An 18,126-nucleotide genomic window follows, 5' to 3' on the forward strand; every position below is an offset into this window, starting at 1 on the left:
CTGATCCCCCACAGTGAGTCAAGAAATTTGACCCAAGTTGAATCCAAGTCGAACTCATGCCCTGACATTCAGGGAAGCAGACATCCCGCTCAACCCAAAGGGTAAATTCCCAAAGGCAGGAGTCAGTCTGACTCTCTCCCACATGGCTAGACTCTCTTTAACATTAAAAAAAAAAAAAAAAAAAAAAAAAAACCATCCACCATATATAAACATTAAACTGTTACCAAAAACTTCCAAAAGTGACCAGAATAACAGATTATTTTCTTCAGACTTTGAATATAGTGTGGCATTTTCCAACATCAGTCAGGACCTCTATCTCTCACAGAATATAAATTTCCTCTTTTTTTAATGCTTTCCTTTTTTCTTTCTGATTAAACAAAGTTAGAAATGAATGAAGCTGAAAGAGCCCTCTGGGTCAGTTAGAGTGATCTCTTCTGCAGCACAAGGGTTCCCAATACTGGTCCTTGCTTTTTTCACAGCTGACAGGAAACTCACCATGTAATTATGCTTTTAAGTCAACATAATGTTGTATGCAATAACTCTTAAAAGGGACAGGATACTGCCCTTATAATCTGAGAACTGAAAAGGTAGCTCATATATGGAATCCTTTGTAAAAGGGTAATGTACCAACAGAAAAACCATGCATCTCTTTAATCTTTCCGTAATTTTCCCTTCATTTCAGAAGTCATGATCCTTCATTAGATAACAAGTCAGAAAGAGTGATGACTAAGGAAACACCTTAGAACCAGAACAATAGTAAAAGGCAGCTTAGTAAAAACATCTTTTTATGAAGCAATAGAGATGTCCAAAGATATTGAGATAATGAAGACTGAGGAAGTAAAACCTTGAAAACTTGTGACTAAAGAATAATGACAATTATTAAGATACGCAATTACCCACATTACATACTGCCTCTCTTCCTGTTCAGGTGAATAGTTAGCAAAGTTTGGCTTAATTTCTTCTTTTGTGCAATCTTTATCTTCTGTGCCCTCACCAGCCAAACCCCTCTTACTTCTCATGTCACCAGAAGCTTCAGAAAGATCCAACATAGGAACTCTTCTGTATAGTATTTCAAAATTCACCCAATTTCTGTAAAAGCTTTTTTAAAAAATACCCAAGTAAGCCTGAACGTTGCTAAAGTGAATTTGTATTTTCTCAGGATAAGTATTCTGTTACAGGCTGCTTCCTCCATGTATGCTTATCTATGACTTTAACCTTCTATGTGGAAAATTCTCGCTGACTTTACTGGGAGTTTCTCAGAAGAAATGAACATTTCATACTGCTGTTAATCCCAAACCAGAGTGGATTTCTTATTCATAATGTCTTCAATCAAAATTTGACACTGAATTGGATGAAAAATTGAGTGGCAAAAGTATTTCAACACAAGATAGGAAATCCTATTAATTTTCAGAAACTAAATAGCCACATTTAACATCTGTTTTTAAATTATCAATGAAGAATTGCATTTTCAAGTGATCGTAACCCAGTCAAGGTCAAAGGAAATACCTGAATTTATTTCATGTGAGAAGGATGTTGCTATTTTGCTAAAGGTGGAATTTTCCATTGCATATATGCCCTTCAATATATATCAGTGTTCTTTCCAGTAGTTTGGATTGATGCATTTTATAAATGAAACATTTCCAAGACCCTTTCTGGAGATGCCCCAGGGAGAATTGAGAATTTAATAAGTCAATAAATGCACCTATAAAGATCCACATAAAATAGAAATTTCATCTTCATTAGTTCTTTACACCTGTGCAAAGTCAGATGTACCAACCAACAATCAGAATAATAGGATTTTTACAGCCTCTTTCTCTTGCATAAAGAACTGCAAGAGATTCTGAGGAGAAAAAAGAATCCAGCTCTGGGAAGTCTGATGCTAAAAATTCAAATAATCTCGAGGCTCCATCGACTTCAATGACCCTACCCAATTTAGCCTTGCTAGGAACCTAACATCTCCTGATAAACTTGCTGTCGTGATGAGCTTCTCTTAAAGGAAAAAACAGATCTTTGTCATCTGCTCTCCACACACACCAGAATCATATGGAGAGGCAGCAAGTCAGAAGGGCTGGGCCACCTCCTTAAGGTACAAATGTTACAGAAATGGCCAATGAAAATGTTAATTAAAGAAAAGTTTGACCAAGCTGCTGTACAAACTGGCTCCATATCCTGAGAGGTTTAGAAAGCAAAGGTTATCTCTAAAGAGCTGCTTACCTGATGTTTTTGTGGATCAGTAGTGCTGTGGGAAAGTGCAACACCTGGAAGATGCCCATCGCCAGTAGGTTTCCCCGTCCCAGTGCCAGGGGAAACATGGGATGTGGTCAGCAGCTGAGCACTGATGGGACTGTAGCCATTGGAAGGCTGATGAACGTTGTTTGAGGCAGCAGCTACCTCATCTTCATCACCGGAGTCCGTAATCAGGATAAACTCAGCCTTAAAAAGGTCATTCTCCTGCATTTCTCCTTTGCTTGAATTACACCCCAGGGACTGGAAAGCTGTTTGGGTGCTGTCCGTACGGACAGTGGAGGCACAGTCTTGTTTGGCCCCGCTCCTTAAGACCGGCTCATCAGAGACTGCGTCAGGCTGCAAAAGATGCAAGGAAAAAGATCCCAATTAACTGCATTTTATTTGTGCTCCCCAAAATGTGATACAATTTTGGCTTTAGCTAGCGGCTGTCTCTGCACTACCCAAAGTGCAGTAGGCAAATGAAGAATTTAGGCATGAGTGCACAGCAGCAGCCACTTCCCCAGGGAGTCCCAGCTTCCAGGCCTGGGCAGTGCTGTGGGGGGCTGCCTTCCCAGCAGCTCACAGAGCAAGAGGGGGCTCTGAGCACAGCGATGGCCCGAGACACGGCCGGCACGGGAGCCGAGGAGGAGGCTGCAGTCAAGCCAAATGAGCTGTCAGAGCACACTGCACCAGACACGATGGGAAGGCATCCCCACCGCGGGATCCACGGAGCAGACAATGCTCCTCAGAGCAGTCTGACAGACAAATCTGGGACAAAACCTATACATATTAATGAAGAAACAAAGGCCCTTAAGACAAGGCATTCTCCCAAGAGAGCAAACAGACTCAGAGGTCAGAGAGCTTTACTGTATGTTCAAGCTTGGCAGCACAGACCACAATTGTTCTTCCTATTTTCTGCTATTTCCACATCCAGTATGTCACCTCTCAAGCATGCTTCAGATGAAAGCAGGAATAGTGCAGACTGCACATATGACACACATATCATTAAATCATACATTATCAAAACTGCTGTTGTAAATCTTGTTTCCCTCAGAGGAAAAATCAGGTAAATAAATAGAAATATTGTGTAATGCAATAGGAAGCCTCCAGATGGGGCTCATATTTGAATGCTGCTTGAGGAACACAGTAATTACAAATTTCCACTTCACTTGCATCTCCATGAGTCCTGGTGTTCAGTTCTCTGAAAAAAAATTCGGACCACAAAGGGGGATATCACCATTATGAGTCTGACAGTGTTATTTTGATTATCTGATATTGGTTGTTGAAATATTGCTCAAGTTCTAGACCTTCTAGAAGAGGGACTAATCTGTGCTGTGAAGGCCTCACAACTGCATGGATTGCCAGAGAAATTTCCTCTCTCTAAAGAGAAACACTTGGAGACTGATGACAGGAAAACCTGATTCTGCTTTACCCTGGGCACTACTTATAACAGAACCAATACTGAGCAGCTGTAAATGTAACTAATGAGTTAAACCACCTGGAGATAATATTCCAGTGAATATCTTTCAACTTCATCCATCCTTTGCACAGACCTAACCCCTTTCTTGACAGATAGGACACTGAAATGCTGGAACATGTTCAGGTCAGAGGGCTGTGAACTCCTGTGAAGTTTATTACATGGAAGAGCACCCAGAACTGCAGCCCCAGCAATGTCCCAGGGAAGAAGCTATTACATAAAAGCAGAATTGACATAACCATTAATATTAACCTGAGGATTGTGGTAGTCTTTCAAACAGCATGGATTAGAATAAGAGGACATTAAGTGTTATGAGGCAGGAAAGAAATAACAAACAAAGTGTTGACTAAAGGAAGAAGAACCAGGAATGTTGTGCTGCTGGCTTCACCTTTGCAAGAAATCACAGGGACGAGTTTTCAAAAATCAAAAGCTCATTTCCACTTTGATGCATTACTATGCAGATATGAAAGGAATTGGCACTTTTCTGGAAGCCACAGCACTTGCATTTGCAGAAACCAGGATCTAGTGAACAACTCCTGGTTAATTTCCATGTGATAACACTCCTTGCACACCACCCTTGCTGTCATGAAGATCTAGAAGGAATCCCCCTCTTTGCCATTGCATGACTGACAGAGGGACAATTAAAATGATCAAGGGTTTCCTTACAATATAAAGTCTGCCAAAGGCAAGGCAAGCTATTGAGCAGGCATTCACCTTCTCTTGCAAAATGGTTCCACATCTCAGCAATTAAACCAAGCACAAGCCAAGAAATCATTCAAGGGAAAGAGTTTCAGTTCAGCAATGCTCAGAATAAAATTTTCTTTTGAAGAAGTGGAAAAAGTAATGCAAACAAAAATCTACCTTATTTACAATTTTTTGGTTGCTCAGGTCCTTTGGTTCCTCTGGAATTGTCACAAGGAACTTAGAGATATCCACAACCTCAAAATGAGTTGGAAGTTGTCCAATGGATGGTACAAATGTGAAGGTCAATGGTTTGGTTCCAGATTCTTGAGAAGAGACCTACAAAACACAAAATTAGTTCAACTGCTTTATCCAAATAAAGAAGATTTTTATCAGGGTTGATATAATATGAATAACATGAAATAATTAACCTACATAACTTACATGTCTGTTATTAACTCTACTGGACATTGTTTTGGTGGGTTTTTTTAATTGGCTAATTTTATATTAAAGTCTTATTTAACAGACAAAATACTGCCTTGGTTATACTCATCAACATTCTCTATATTCTAGTGGTGTGGCACAGCAGACAGGAAAACTTTTCTTTGATAGCTTGCTATTCTTTCAATTCTCCATAACAAAATCAGAAAACCATATTCAACCCATTTCAAGGCTGTTTTTATCTTTGTTTAACTCCACTTTAGTAGGACAAAAATTCAATTATACCCAGTGTATCTGGGTAAATTATAGCCCCTAGAGTATTTACTTAACAAAAACCAAATTAAAAAAAAAACCTTTGCCTTTCAAAAAAAGGGGCAAAAGATGCTCACATTTTCTAATGCAAATGCAACTAATTCTGAGAAATATCTTAAATATATGTGATTTAAGTATCTTCTCCATTTTCTTTGGGCTTTCTAGCCACATACACCAACTAATATCTTGTCTGTCTGCTTATTTCTCCCTGTCCCTGTTGTCCTCTCAGTAGGTCTGTGTACATAGAGTCTGAATGCACTAAACAAAGGCAATTTCACCTAAGTGTTCAATTTTATCACAGTGCTCTCCGACCACTTGAATCCTCTTCACAGGAATTGGAACAGGAAAAAGAAGTCCATATCATAAAACTCTCAGTTGCTTTGCCAGATATTAGGAAGAGGAGCTGCACAAGCCTTTGCAAGGTAAATAGAGAGAACCACACCCCAAACCACTGAACCTGACATGCTGAATTTCCCACCACGTTTCAGTGTAAAAAATTCTTAATTCTGATGCAAAATTATGGAGTACACGAATTTTCCTTTGTTGCATCATCTGATGTAAACCTTATGCCTGTTAATTGTCTTTTCAATAAACCTTAATATGCAGAGACTTGAACTGTATTGAATCATACAGGAAAACAGTATTATTGCTTCAGCTCTTTTTTTTATTTCCTAGCTTACTTGCTTGCTTGTTTAAAGTGAAACAAATTGAAGAGCTACGACTCTCATTATGCTTCTTTGTAATTTGCATCAATAAGTAAATAGCAATTATGGAACTGAGTGGAATTATGGTTTACATTACTTGATAATCTTGTGGCTGGAACATTAAAATGATGGACAGAGATTTCCAGTTTTAAAAATCTCAAGGCAAACATTAGTTACTTCTACTAACAGCTGCTTCCTAGAGTGCTTGGGCAAAGCAGAGGCAGGTTATTTGTAGAAATGCTGTCAACTGCTCTTTCCTCTACATTTTGGAAGAACTGTGCTCTCTCAGACACATCCAGGTGTGCAAGTACAAGATGCTCTCCTACTTTTACTTCCCCCTCCATTTCACACAAGTGACCGAGCCCTGGAATACACAAAGCATGGCCTGAATCAACAGCGAAACAGTAACAGCTAAATGCTGCGCCACGCCAGGAGCTTGGGTTGTTATTTTATGTGAAGGAGACACAACAGCTCTGTCCTTCTCTCAGGAGCTAAGGTACTTGAGTCTGATCATTGCTTTTCATAAAAGCGAAACAGCGTTTTTAAATATTATTAGCCAGCACATTAAACACTTAGTCCTTGCACCTGATAAAGGCAGCAGAGTACCATCAGTACTCAAGGACGTACTTGCTAGCGAGCAGCCAGGGACACAGGCTCCAGCCGAGCACCTCCAGCTGCACCCAAAGGTGCCTTCAAGGCAGGAGCACCCACCACATTGCCATTTCTGATTTCTGTACAGCTGACACGACTCACTGCAGTCTTACACAGTACCTGGGTCTACACTAAAATCAGGTAGAGGTGGCCTTTGCCTTCTTGAAGACACATAGTTTTGCTTTCATGTTCTCTCTCTAATTAGGAAGTGCTGCTGATGACTGTGGCTGCCTGTCTTTAAAAAGCTTTTCCCCCTCTACCTCACCCTCTAGTCATGCTCTTGTTTTCACACTCAACAGAAGCTGTTCTGTATCACTAGACATTCTTGAGTCAGAGAGCAAAATATTCCTTACAAAAGAAAGAGATGGAGTAAGTGTGCAAATAGCAAGCCCAAACAGATTTATGGCAACTTCCAACATAATGTGGCAGCATTGCTAAACTCCCACTATTTTATCTGCATATTTGTAACGAGGAAATACAAAATTAGGTGATATCAAGATATCTCCATTACTATGTAACAGCCTGGAGCCTCTAGTCTGATTTCTTGTTTGTATGTGTCTTACCCTGCACTTCCAATTTTATTGCTGTAGTGGAAAATTTACAGAATGTACAAAGAAAACCTTGCTATATTTGGCCTGAAGTCATTGTGGAAATAATCACCTGCTTGCAAACTAAAACTATGATTGGAAAATACATAAACCAATTTTTTTATTTTTCATGTCAGAGATGTTATTAAACCATGGCATTATTTATATTCCTCTAGCGTATATTATTTTCTTAAGAGTTTAGAAAGCATACACAAGCAAATAAAATTACTGCATTTCAGACAGTTTTAAGTTGCTAGATACTGCACTAAGCCGTGACAGGACTGTGCTCCTCTTAGTTTCACTCACAGCAATTGAGAAACAGGAACTTCCAGCTGGTAAAACTGGTCATGCAATCTAAGATGCTTCACAGAAACCTAGACAAGCAAATATCACATGACTAGCCAGACAACACTGGAGGAAAACAAAAGAGAAATATTTCTTGCTTTACATGATTTTTAAGTGCTTATTTTCATTTTAAAGATTTTTTAAAAAATAAGTTAAAATACTTCGACATTTTATAATTTAAATTTTAATTGAACAATGTGAAGCAGAAGAAACTGCTACATTCTACTTCCTTTTTTAAGGTAGAAAAAAGATTTTTGCACCTTTTTTCATATATTCATCTGACCATCTGATACTCTCTCTGGCTGATGTTTCTAACCTTGAAAAACTGAAAAGAAATGGACTTCCAGCATTTCATTTCATCTATTAATAGCCATTCTCACATGTAGATGTAAACAATAAAGAAAAAAGTGTAAAATTCAAATATATATTAAAAAATTTGTGAAACTTCTCATTATCTTTTCTCCATAATCAGTAGCAACAGCAGAGGTAATTCAATACCATACATTCACTGATGTTGGAATTAACTTGAATCAATAAAGTTACAGTGGCAGAAAAATACCAAATATGACATCTATTGGATTCAATACTAAGGAATTCTGGTTTATTTTATACAATCAATCTTATGCACATGAAAAAACTCATCATTTGTAATTGCAGCCTTCACATTAATCAGTTATTTGAAGAATACAAATTATGGCGTTTAATATAAATAACCTTTGAATATCAGTTGGTGGCTATTGGCAGCTGCATAATACATTGCCAAAAGAAGCTTCAAAAAAAAAAATTATTGTAGATTACTTCCATGAGCTCCTATGTCATCAATTTACAAACGGGTTTGTTGCATAATTAATACCATCAATTTACAGCTGCCCTAGGGATAGTAACTTAAATTATCCTAATTGTTGTTTTCATTACCACATCTTCTGTAGTCCTTACTTGTAGAGCCTATTTTTATTGTCTTTGTTACCTTACGAACACAAGCGAACACTTCCATTTAATCTCTCATATGCTCTATATGCATTCAGCATACTGCCTATTTTGTAATTTAAATTGAGGTTCCATTGTCAATGATTGCTTCTCAGGACTTCCTTCTGGAATACAGATTGCTAAAGTGAAATTCAATATGCTGGTTCACGTTACTACTTCTTCCACTGATTTGCTAATGTAAGTCATTCTCTTAATAAAACAACACCCTGACAAAACCTCATTCTTGAAACATCTATTTCTTCCTTTGAAGATAATTATTTGTTTAAAGGACAGAAAAGGAAATTATGAGTAAATAATAGCAAAATAACAAGTGTGTACATCGTGAAATAGAAACATGTTGACTGAAGCACTGTTTTGGTCAGAGCACAAATTCACATGCCTGCAATTCCTGAGTGATAAATATAGCTCTGACAGTCAGAGAGAGCACAGCTAACACCATTCACCCAGCCAGGGAGAGGGGCCATCCAAAAACACAACCCGAGTTCTGTAATCTCTCCTTACTCCTTTTCTGTGTTCAGACTAAAGTCAAACCACAAAGAGACATTGTCTCCTCCTCAAGACAGAGAAAAATCGAGTCAGATGGAATTAGCAGTTAATGAGATGTAAGAATCTTCAGCCTGTCTTCATATCCTGACTTATTACAGGCATCACAGTAACCTAATATGGGTTAGCTGTTTATTGTGCAATATGAATTCTTGTTTTTCTAAAACCTTTTACAAACAGCAGCAGATAATCATCTGAACACCAACTTTCTCTCTGTGAAACTTCAGAGGAAAAAGCTAAACCCATTCCAAAAGTCCAAAATGAAATTACAGTCAAGATGAAGTTTGTGCCAAAGTTCCCAAGGACAACAGTGGTCCAGAAGCTTCCCCAAGCTTTATGATGTGCCCATTTTATCACCTTCAGCAAATCATTTGTGCTTCTTTCATTACGTCCACACACACTCAAATGCAGACAAGTATCTTTTGAAAACGAATGTGTAATGTATGTAAAGCACTAGAAAGGGCAAATGAATAATAATAAAAAAAATTAATCTATTATTCAAAATGCAAGTGCTGATTCAGACTAAGTGGGGTTTTTTTCAAACATCATTTTAATTAGCTCTTCAGCCCAGCAGACTTTATACAATTGTAATTGCTCTTTGCTACTGCTCTACACATATGCAGCTAAGTTTGATGAAAAGTAAGTAAAAATACTGTTTAATCTTCTCCTTTTTCTATGAGCAAGTAAAATACTTTGCCTGTTATGCTTACTTGACTTAATTAAATGTGACTAAATGGTCATAGAATATTAGACCCTAAGATGGCCTGGGTCTTTAAATCATATTTATAGTATCACTGACACCCTTAAAACCCTTAATTGCTTCCAATCTCTGAAACTTTCTAAGGAGAAACATCTCCAAGTTAAAACACTGTGTTGTAACATCCCAAGCTGCTCTAGTCCATCACCCATGCACAAAACCACAGCCAGGCAGTCCCATACACAGGCTGCCCCTAACATCTCCCTCAGCAGGCAATCACCACTTCCTTCTGGCTGGCCTGTGTTCATTTTGCTGTGTGGATCAGCCAGAAATCAAGCTGAAATATTGTTGCTGATTTTGCATTTGTGTGGCCACGCTTGCCATCTTGCTTTCCATAGAAGGCAGTCAAGGACTGACAAAAGTAAACTGAAAAGGTTTGAAGGCTGATTGTAAAAGAATTTTTTTTTAAAATCAAAGCAAAACAAAAAGTAGTGCTGTCTGACAGGTACGTGGACTGCTTGTCAAATATTTTTATATTGTTCATTGTCAGAAGACTCCTTTGGAAATGTGAGACTTCAAATCAAATCCAGTGCCTGTAGATAAAGAAAAATATCTGCCTCGAAACCAGAGTCCTAACAAGGTCACAGGACTTATGCCTTCATTCGTAGAACATTCATATAGCACATTAACAGATACATTTAAAAATTGATACATAATATATGCTTATGCAATGTCATGATACCTCTGCCCAACAAAAAAGGCTGCACACTGATTAGTCACATTAGTATAGCAGTGAGGCAAAACAGATCCCAGTTTTCCAGTCCATTTTTGAAAAATTCCATCTTGATTACACAGTGAGAAATTGAAACTTAGAATTTATTCTTTTTCCTTTAAGAGTTTCTTGCAATTATAAGAGAGTCCCAAAAAGCTGCTATCACCTTCAAAGCAACCTTGAAGTACATTCTCTTTAATCTATATAACATCATTCCTCTCACTGTCTTTTCCCAAAAGCTGTCCTTATCAATAAGCAGGTGTAGCTTTCAAATCAAGCACTGGGAGGATAAATAAATCCCTACTTACATCTGTCAGAGCCGAGACATCAGTCCTGTGGGATGATGCCAGCAAGGAACTCCAATTTTACCGCATCACACATCAGCCATTTGCCCTTTGGTGTCACAAAATGTCTGAGGGGTTGAGGGCCAGAGGGATTTCACCCAGAGCAGCTCCCTCCCCACAGAGCTGAGGCTCACACGTGGCGAGGTTCTGCCGCCACACACTGAGCACTGCCAGTCCTGCCCACGACACCAGAGGAGAATCAAGCCCAGTGGTGCCGCCAGCACAGGTGAGCATCTCCTCTGCTCTTTCAAAAACACATTGCAGAGCAAGTTTGGTAACACACCAGTGACATTGCAAGCAATACATTTTGGAAGCAGGCGGTGCCCAGGCTCACAGCTGTGCCTGCACATATCCCTGCATGTGTTGAAAATGCACCCTTTTATTGAGAGAATGACAGAATAGTCTGAGTTGGAAGGGACCCATAAGGATCAATGAGTCCGGCTCTTGAGTGAGTTGCCAGGGATTGAACCCACAACCTTGGCATTCTTAGCATCTGCTTTAACCAATTGAGCTAATCTCCTAGCAGACCATTAGTTTGGTACAATGGATTAACTGCAGAGTGACTGCAGAAAAAGGTTACATATGTGCTAATACGACATGTCATGCTATCATAGCTTGAAGGCTGTTGAAGAAAAACAAGGGATTTTAAAAGATGCTTCCAAAAGTACAAACACAAGATAACAGCAGAAGCCTTGAAAGTGAAAGTGTTGAATAGGAGCCTTAGGGTTACAAGAACAAATCATTAATTCTTACTCACTACAAGAATGCAACCTTGTGCGCTGGTATTAAGGATAACAGAGCAAGCACAGCACCAGTATCTGGCATACATAAAACATAACAAATACCATCAAATTTAGATATAGGATGTGCTGGCCAATGAAGGAGGAACAAGTAAATTGTTAACAAAGACAGCAAAGTTGCTTCAAGTGCGCCCAAAGCTCAGGGTAAGTCAGACCATCAATTTCATCCACCTTCCTGCAAACAACTGGAGATGCTGGCAGCTTCTATAACAATGCATAGAAAATAAAATTTGTACTTGAAGTGTGAGTATGTCTGTACCTAGACTACATCATAATATAAGTCCCACGTATGTGAGAGTTTGTGTGCACTTGGGTGAACAGTACAGTGAGGAGGTGCTAGGAGAAAACAGATTGAAGAGAGCGTAAGTGTGAGAGGGAGCGCACAAAAGTCTTTCCCATATGGATAAACACAGGGAATTAGTGGTCCAGTTGAATACAAAATACATGATAACTTCAGAATAACAGGCATCAGCCCAAGACCACCAGAGCACACTGGAATCAGCATTGAACAAGTTGAACCCCATCCATGACAGCTGTATCTGCTGTACACAGACAAAGACCGCAGGATTACACATACAGGTCACTCTCTTTGAAGCCAAAGGCACAGTAGTAAAGCCTTCTACTTCTGCACAAAGGGCTGTCCTGCCAGCTGGGGCTCCAGCTGGGCATGAGTTAGTGCATGAGGGTTTCAGAAAGCTGCTTGAGTAACCAAACACACCCTGTGAAAAAATATCAGCTTTAATAACAACAGCCTCATTCTCTTAATGAAAATACCTTGAATAGCAAAAGGGTTCATACAAATGTTGTTTTTGAGAAATGCTTCCTTCAACTTGTTCCTGTCAGGGAAAGGGAAATTAACAATATTATAACTCTGTGATTAGACTGCTAATTTTTCAGTTAGAGTAACTACAAATTTTTGCATCTCTATATGTTTTTCTCTGGCTTGCATAAATTGCACAAGGTATCTGGTCTTACCACCCTTGAGGTCTGGTAGTCATTTGGATGCAGCAGATGAGATTGAGAATTTCCCACCTGTGCAAGGTTTCTGCTCAGTTTTGAAGCACTGTCTCAAACTAAGCTGGTTTGCTTAGATGGAACTGAAGGAGGACTGGTAAAGCCTCACTTTAGCAGATGAGTTACACTTCAAACTTCTCCAGGTTAACAGTTGTGTGTGAAATCCCTCATGGACTCTTATGAGGATAGGCTGGATGTCAGGGCTCTCAGTGGTTCAGGGCAAGCCTGCTGTTAGCAAGAGCGCTTCAGCAATATTTTGGCAAACACAACATCATTTGTTTCACAACAGCATTTTCTCTGCGTTTCCCCAAGTATAATTCTATCCAAAACACTTCAACACAGTGTGAACACCCCAGTCATCCAAGAATGACAGGAAGAAATGAACAACCACGGCCGTTTGTACCATGGTCACCTGCTAATTATAGCATTTACTCTAAGAAAATTGTCCTCAAACTACAGCTCCAGGTTCAAATTCATTCTCACTGCCAGCACTTTCAGCAAAGAAAAATCTTTCCAGGAGAGGATGCAAGAGAGTCCCCCACTCAGAGATTGCAGCTACCTCTGTAAGATTTAATGTGCCCATTCCCATGCCCCAGGTTAATAGATCCTGTCATTAACTCCTGCCCTGATACAACCAGCCCGCTCCACCTGCTCTCATCAAAACACCAAAATGCAGTGATATGCTCATACACAACCTGCAGCTTCTACATGTATATCTCCACTGACAGCTGCCTCCTCATTTTCATTTGCTGATTTCCTAAAAGTTTCCTTTTTCTCTAATTTTCCTCTTTTATTACTGCTGTCTGTTCTCAGCTAAACAAAACTTGTTAAAAGTACTTTTAAGTTTTTGATGGCTTTTTCAGCTTAGTTTATTAAAATATTTTCATTTTTTTAATTGTAAAAAATAAGATATTTTGAGAGTTAAAATGTTTTGGACAAGTTTTATTTAATTGGAAAATAAATTTTCATTTAAAAGTAGTGGAACTGCCAGGAGGAAAGGAAAGGCAAATGTGATTTGCCTCTGGCAGCATGGATTCTATAAGTTCTTTTCTGTGTTTGGAGTCTGCTATTACTATTATTTTAAAAGAAGAATTACTTTTTCAATAGAAATCTCCTTTCCTAAACTGCTACAACTTGTGTCTGGGCACTGGTACTGCAAAGGAACTATATTCTTGGAGCAGGGATCCAAAGAATATTAAGAAAGAGTTGTGTTAAATTTTCAAAAGTCCATACAGCTGCCACCCACATGACAATGACAGATAATGGCACATCTTTCATGTTTTGGAGTTATCTCACTAAAGGATCACAACATAGTCTCAAATATGAAAAACAAGAACGTTTTTCAAGATTCAAAAAGCCATCGAGTCTCTGGATTTAACAGTTCATTTTATCAATCAGAAAAGGGTATTTTGAAAAAAAGAAAAGCAATATTGTCATAGATTTCAACACAGTCAAATTACAACCTTAGTCTTTATTTACTCATATACAACCAGACTGAGGTTTTCTAGTTAATCTGCCACCATTGTTTTCCTACTGTCATTCCAGCAGAAAGCAGTGAAAGTCCTGTAACACCAGCTAGCCCATATTGCTCAGCTCCTTTCTGTAAAGAACAGAGATCTCATTGATGGTACGTTAAGGATATACAGAGTACTTTGGAAATATCAGCTGCTAGTTTTTCAGCTTTTAAACAAAGCACACATAAGGGAAGGCAGCTAATATTTTAATCTCTAAGAAATGGATTATTTCATCTTGTATTATCAGCAATAGGCTTCCCATCAGAAGCTGCACTCTTTACAGTCATCTGTGCCAGGCATTTAACAAATAATCAATAGAAGCTCATCTACAAGCATTCTTACCTGTCCCCTACTAATAACACTCAGAGGGCTGATAATTCAGATGCCTCCTGCAGACTGCTGTCTGTAGTATGTAGACCACAGTTGGAAGATAAATAAAAAATTAACATTAAAAAAGCAGCAAAAAAATGTCTGTGATAAAACTGAAGAAGAGGTTATATTTTCCCCTTCTCAGCAAAGATTTTCAGAGGTCCTTTTAATGAGCTATTTTCTGAGTAGGTCTGTGTGGGCCCAGAAGAATGCTGGCTACAAAGAGCAATTATTCTAGCACTCAGCTAGTAGGAAACAATAGGGTAAAGCCAAATGGCTGTTGGCTTCTTCTGCACGTTCACAGGAGGGCACGATAATAAACTTAGAATCTTGTTTTCTTCTGTGCTAATCATTAAAAAGCATCTGTCTTTAAACATTCTGTTTGAGCTTTCCCAGATATCAAGAACATTGCATGTTTAACAGTGGTAGGGTCATTTTCATATGACTTTATCTGTTGGGAAAAATAGCTACACTTGTTCCAATTAAATAACTTTATTTTAACTTATTAAATAATTTTACATTTTATATATACAAACTTGACTTTGTCTTATTTTAAAAAAAAAAAAAAAAAGTTAGTTTTCCACTTTGGCATAATAATTCACTAAATACAGTCATGTACCATTCCTCAGATATTTTAGAGTGTAGGAGAAAGAATGGAAGAACTGTAGGAGAACAGCAGACAGTACATTTTGCACCAAGAACAAGCATAATTTCTTTAGCTAATCTGGGTAGTGAGAAAACACTTCATGACCAAATATGCTCCTCATGTCAGGCTTCTAAAGAAGAGTCTTCAAAATTTAAGCAAAACCCTGTCAGTGCTATAAAGAATACTTTGGAGTTTCAGTTGAAAATGTATAAATAACACTTTTCCCATAGATGCTACAAACGAACTAAGAGTAGCAGAGGATCAAAGCATTATAAAAAAGGGCAGGGGACCTAGTTGAAATGAACAAGAATCTATATGCTGTCTACTGATATTTTCTTCAGAAGTTCCCAATATTAGAATACAGGTGACAATGCAATGGAAAACACCTTCGCATGTAGTAAGAAACAATGTCAATTCAGTACTTAATTCCTATATATTTGTACTGTCATGTTGTATCTTCGTTCTAGGAAATTGGAGGAAGGCGTGAATGTAATAATCATAGTTTTAGATTAAAGAAGCAATGGAATTAATTTACTGACAGAACCACAATATAAGAGATTTTATGAATATTTTTTTCACCCTAAAGTAGTTCAAAGCCTGTATTTCCTATAATACACTCAGTACAATCAAGGTTGAGCCTAGCAGTAATTCCAGTGTCTTTCATACAGATTCTTAAACCATCCCTATCACCAGGGAGAAGTCATTACCCTCAGGTTGTTCATTAAGTGACATCCCTGACATGCATTACATGGGGTGGATTCTCTCTGTCCTCCTGTAAAGGATGTTCAGCATTTTGATGATGTTAGGAGCATTCATAAGTCAAGGTTCTCTTGTGCTGTGTTTTCTAAAGACACATGGCCTCTTCTCCAAACTCTAGGTTTTAGAGTCCAAAATTTTGTAGCCATACAAAGAGACCTCTGCTCCTTTTGCCTTAGTGGGAGATGTATCTGCAGTCTCCTAAAAGCAGAGCTGACAGATTCAGGGAAATCATAGCTTGCTTACTCTAGTGCTCTAAAATACCTGGATTGAAGAGAATTCTGCAAGATTTCAGAACAGCGATTTTTATTTTTTTAATCACTTTGGGCCATTTTTTCTTGAAGTTACTTGAAGTAAATCAAATTTTACCCAAGAATTGAGTGAAAATGAGTGTGATTCTGAGTTTCTGAACTTGGTCTTAGCTTTGAAAAGGGAAGAAATATAACTTGGATGAAGATTGAAATTCAAACTCAAAATAAGTAAAATAGGAGGTTAATATAAAGTTTGAAAAAAAATGAAAGCATTTCAGTTATCAGTTTGTTAGTTTGAGATATCAGTCATAGTTTTAATTTTCAAGATCATTAAATCAGACATCAAATAAGTAACCCTTCATTTAAATTCAACTGAAAAGGCCCTATAACTCATGCATTAGTTTTTCATCCAATGTTTTGACAAGTTAGAAGATTTACAGATAATAAACAGATTTGGACTTAATAAAAGTCCTTGTTCTGCATCAGCAAATGACTCTTGCAAATATTCTTTATCCCAGAGATTATATGTCCTGTGAACAATATTAAGAAATGACAAGCATTTCTAATAAAGCTCTCCTATCTGTCTGCACAAGGCACCATGCAATCTGTGAAAGGTTCATAACCAATGTCTTCTGAACAGCTTAATTAGTTTATATAACACAGAAGCATATCTAGACTCAAATTAAAAAATAAAATTAAAAACCCTAAAACTCCAGGTCATATATCAAGACCATCCTAACAGCAATGTATTGGCAATCCAATAAAATTTTAATTACGGACTCTTTTCACTAGATCTTTGGATTATCTTAAAATATTTTTAACTCAGCTTTTACAAAAAAAGGCACTGCTGTAGTATTTATGTCAAATTCTTTTTCATAGTGTTAGACTTTATGATCCTGTTAACTACAGCTTTTTCTTCAGGAAAAAATTGATCAGTCTTGCCATGACTATCCAAGTGAAGCTTTGATTACAGCAGAGACTACAGGTCAAGGGGAGAGCTCAGGTGCCCAAGAAAAACAAAAGGCAGAAAAACGCACAGGCCCAGTCCTCTTCCCTAAAACAACCAATCTCTGCCTCTTAAAGCAAGTGTAATCAGAGATGTGTTCTCCCAAAAAAGTTGTTCCCTCATGCAGTATTTGTCTCATAGCTCCAGTCTCTGACTTTGCATCTGTCCTGCCTATTAGGTCTTGTTTGTTGACTAGCCAGAAACTGTCATGGTGAAAAGAATTCAAAAATCAAAGAAATTAATGAAGTTATTTTTGGAAGTAACTCAAAAGCCTTCTTGTACCAAGAAATTACTTTTTCTCTGCTTTCCAAGAAAGATTCTTTTAGAAAATTACCAAATATACTAGTAGATGATGAAATTCCATTAATTTTGAAAAAATTAATTAATTTAAAATTCCTTTCATTTCGGTAGAAGTCAGATGCTGAGTTTTGTTGCATGTTGCACAGCTGTTTTGTTGTATGTTGTCTCAACAGACTCTATATTGCCATTGTACATGGGAAATCCCATCTCCTTTGCAGTTCTGCAGTGGACCAGGAAATTTTCATTTAAGTATTTTCTTCTACATTGAAAAAGTTAGTTTGCTTGAACAAAGCCTTTTAACAAAATATATTTGGCTTTATTAATTTTATCTGGATGGTGCCTTGACTCAAGTAGGGAATGATTAGTGGAAGCACCAGAACGGAAAGACAGAATTGCTTTTGAATATGTCTCTCTTTGAATGACAAGAATGAATGACTCAGCTACCAGACTATTTTCAGATGTCTTTCTCAGATGTGTTTTTCAGCATAAGCTTTGAAAGAGGTCTTCAACCATTAGCATCAGAAAACAGATTGCCAAAGGCTGAAACCTTCCTTCTGATAAAGTATTTTCCTAGTCAGAACTGTTAGACACAGTTATACTGGTGTTAGAACCTCCTGGAGAAGGGAAGCATTTGATTCAAAAATCCTGACACTAAGGCTTTGAAAGAGGAATTGAGGAGCAAGAAAGGAGTTTTTGGTTAACT

The 18,126-nt window shown here is 37.9% G+C and overlaps 1 protein-coding gene across 8 annotated transcripts in view; it reads right to left on the reverse strand.

Annotated features, from left to right (window-relative positions):
* Positions 1-18,126, reverse strand: part of MLIP (muscular LMNA interacting protein) — a 104,363-nt gene that overhangs the window by 55,844 nt on the left and 30,393 nt on the right. For all 8 annotated transcript variants that reach the window (XM_040057898.2, XM_040057897.2, XM_040057893.2 and 5 more), the window contains 2 exons: positions 4,565-4,723; positions 2,215-2,583 (listed from right to left, as the gene is read on the reverse strand). In XM_040057898.2, coding sequence (XP_039913832.1) covers positions 2,215-2,583; positions 4,565-4,723 — 528 coding nt within the window. The remainder of the gene's footprint in view (positions 1-2,214; positions 2,584-4,564; positions 4,724-18,126) is intronic.

The sequence above is a fragment of the Hirundo rustica genome, chromosome 3 (assembly GCF_015227805.2).
Source record: "Hirundo rustica isolate bHirRus1 chromosome 3, bHirRus1.pri.v3, whole genome shotgun sequence".
NCBI classification, from domain to species: Eukaryota; Metazoa; Chordata; class Aves; order Passeriformes; family Hirundinidae; genus Hirundo; species Hirundo rustica.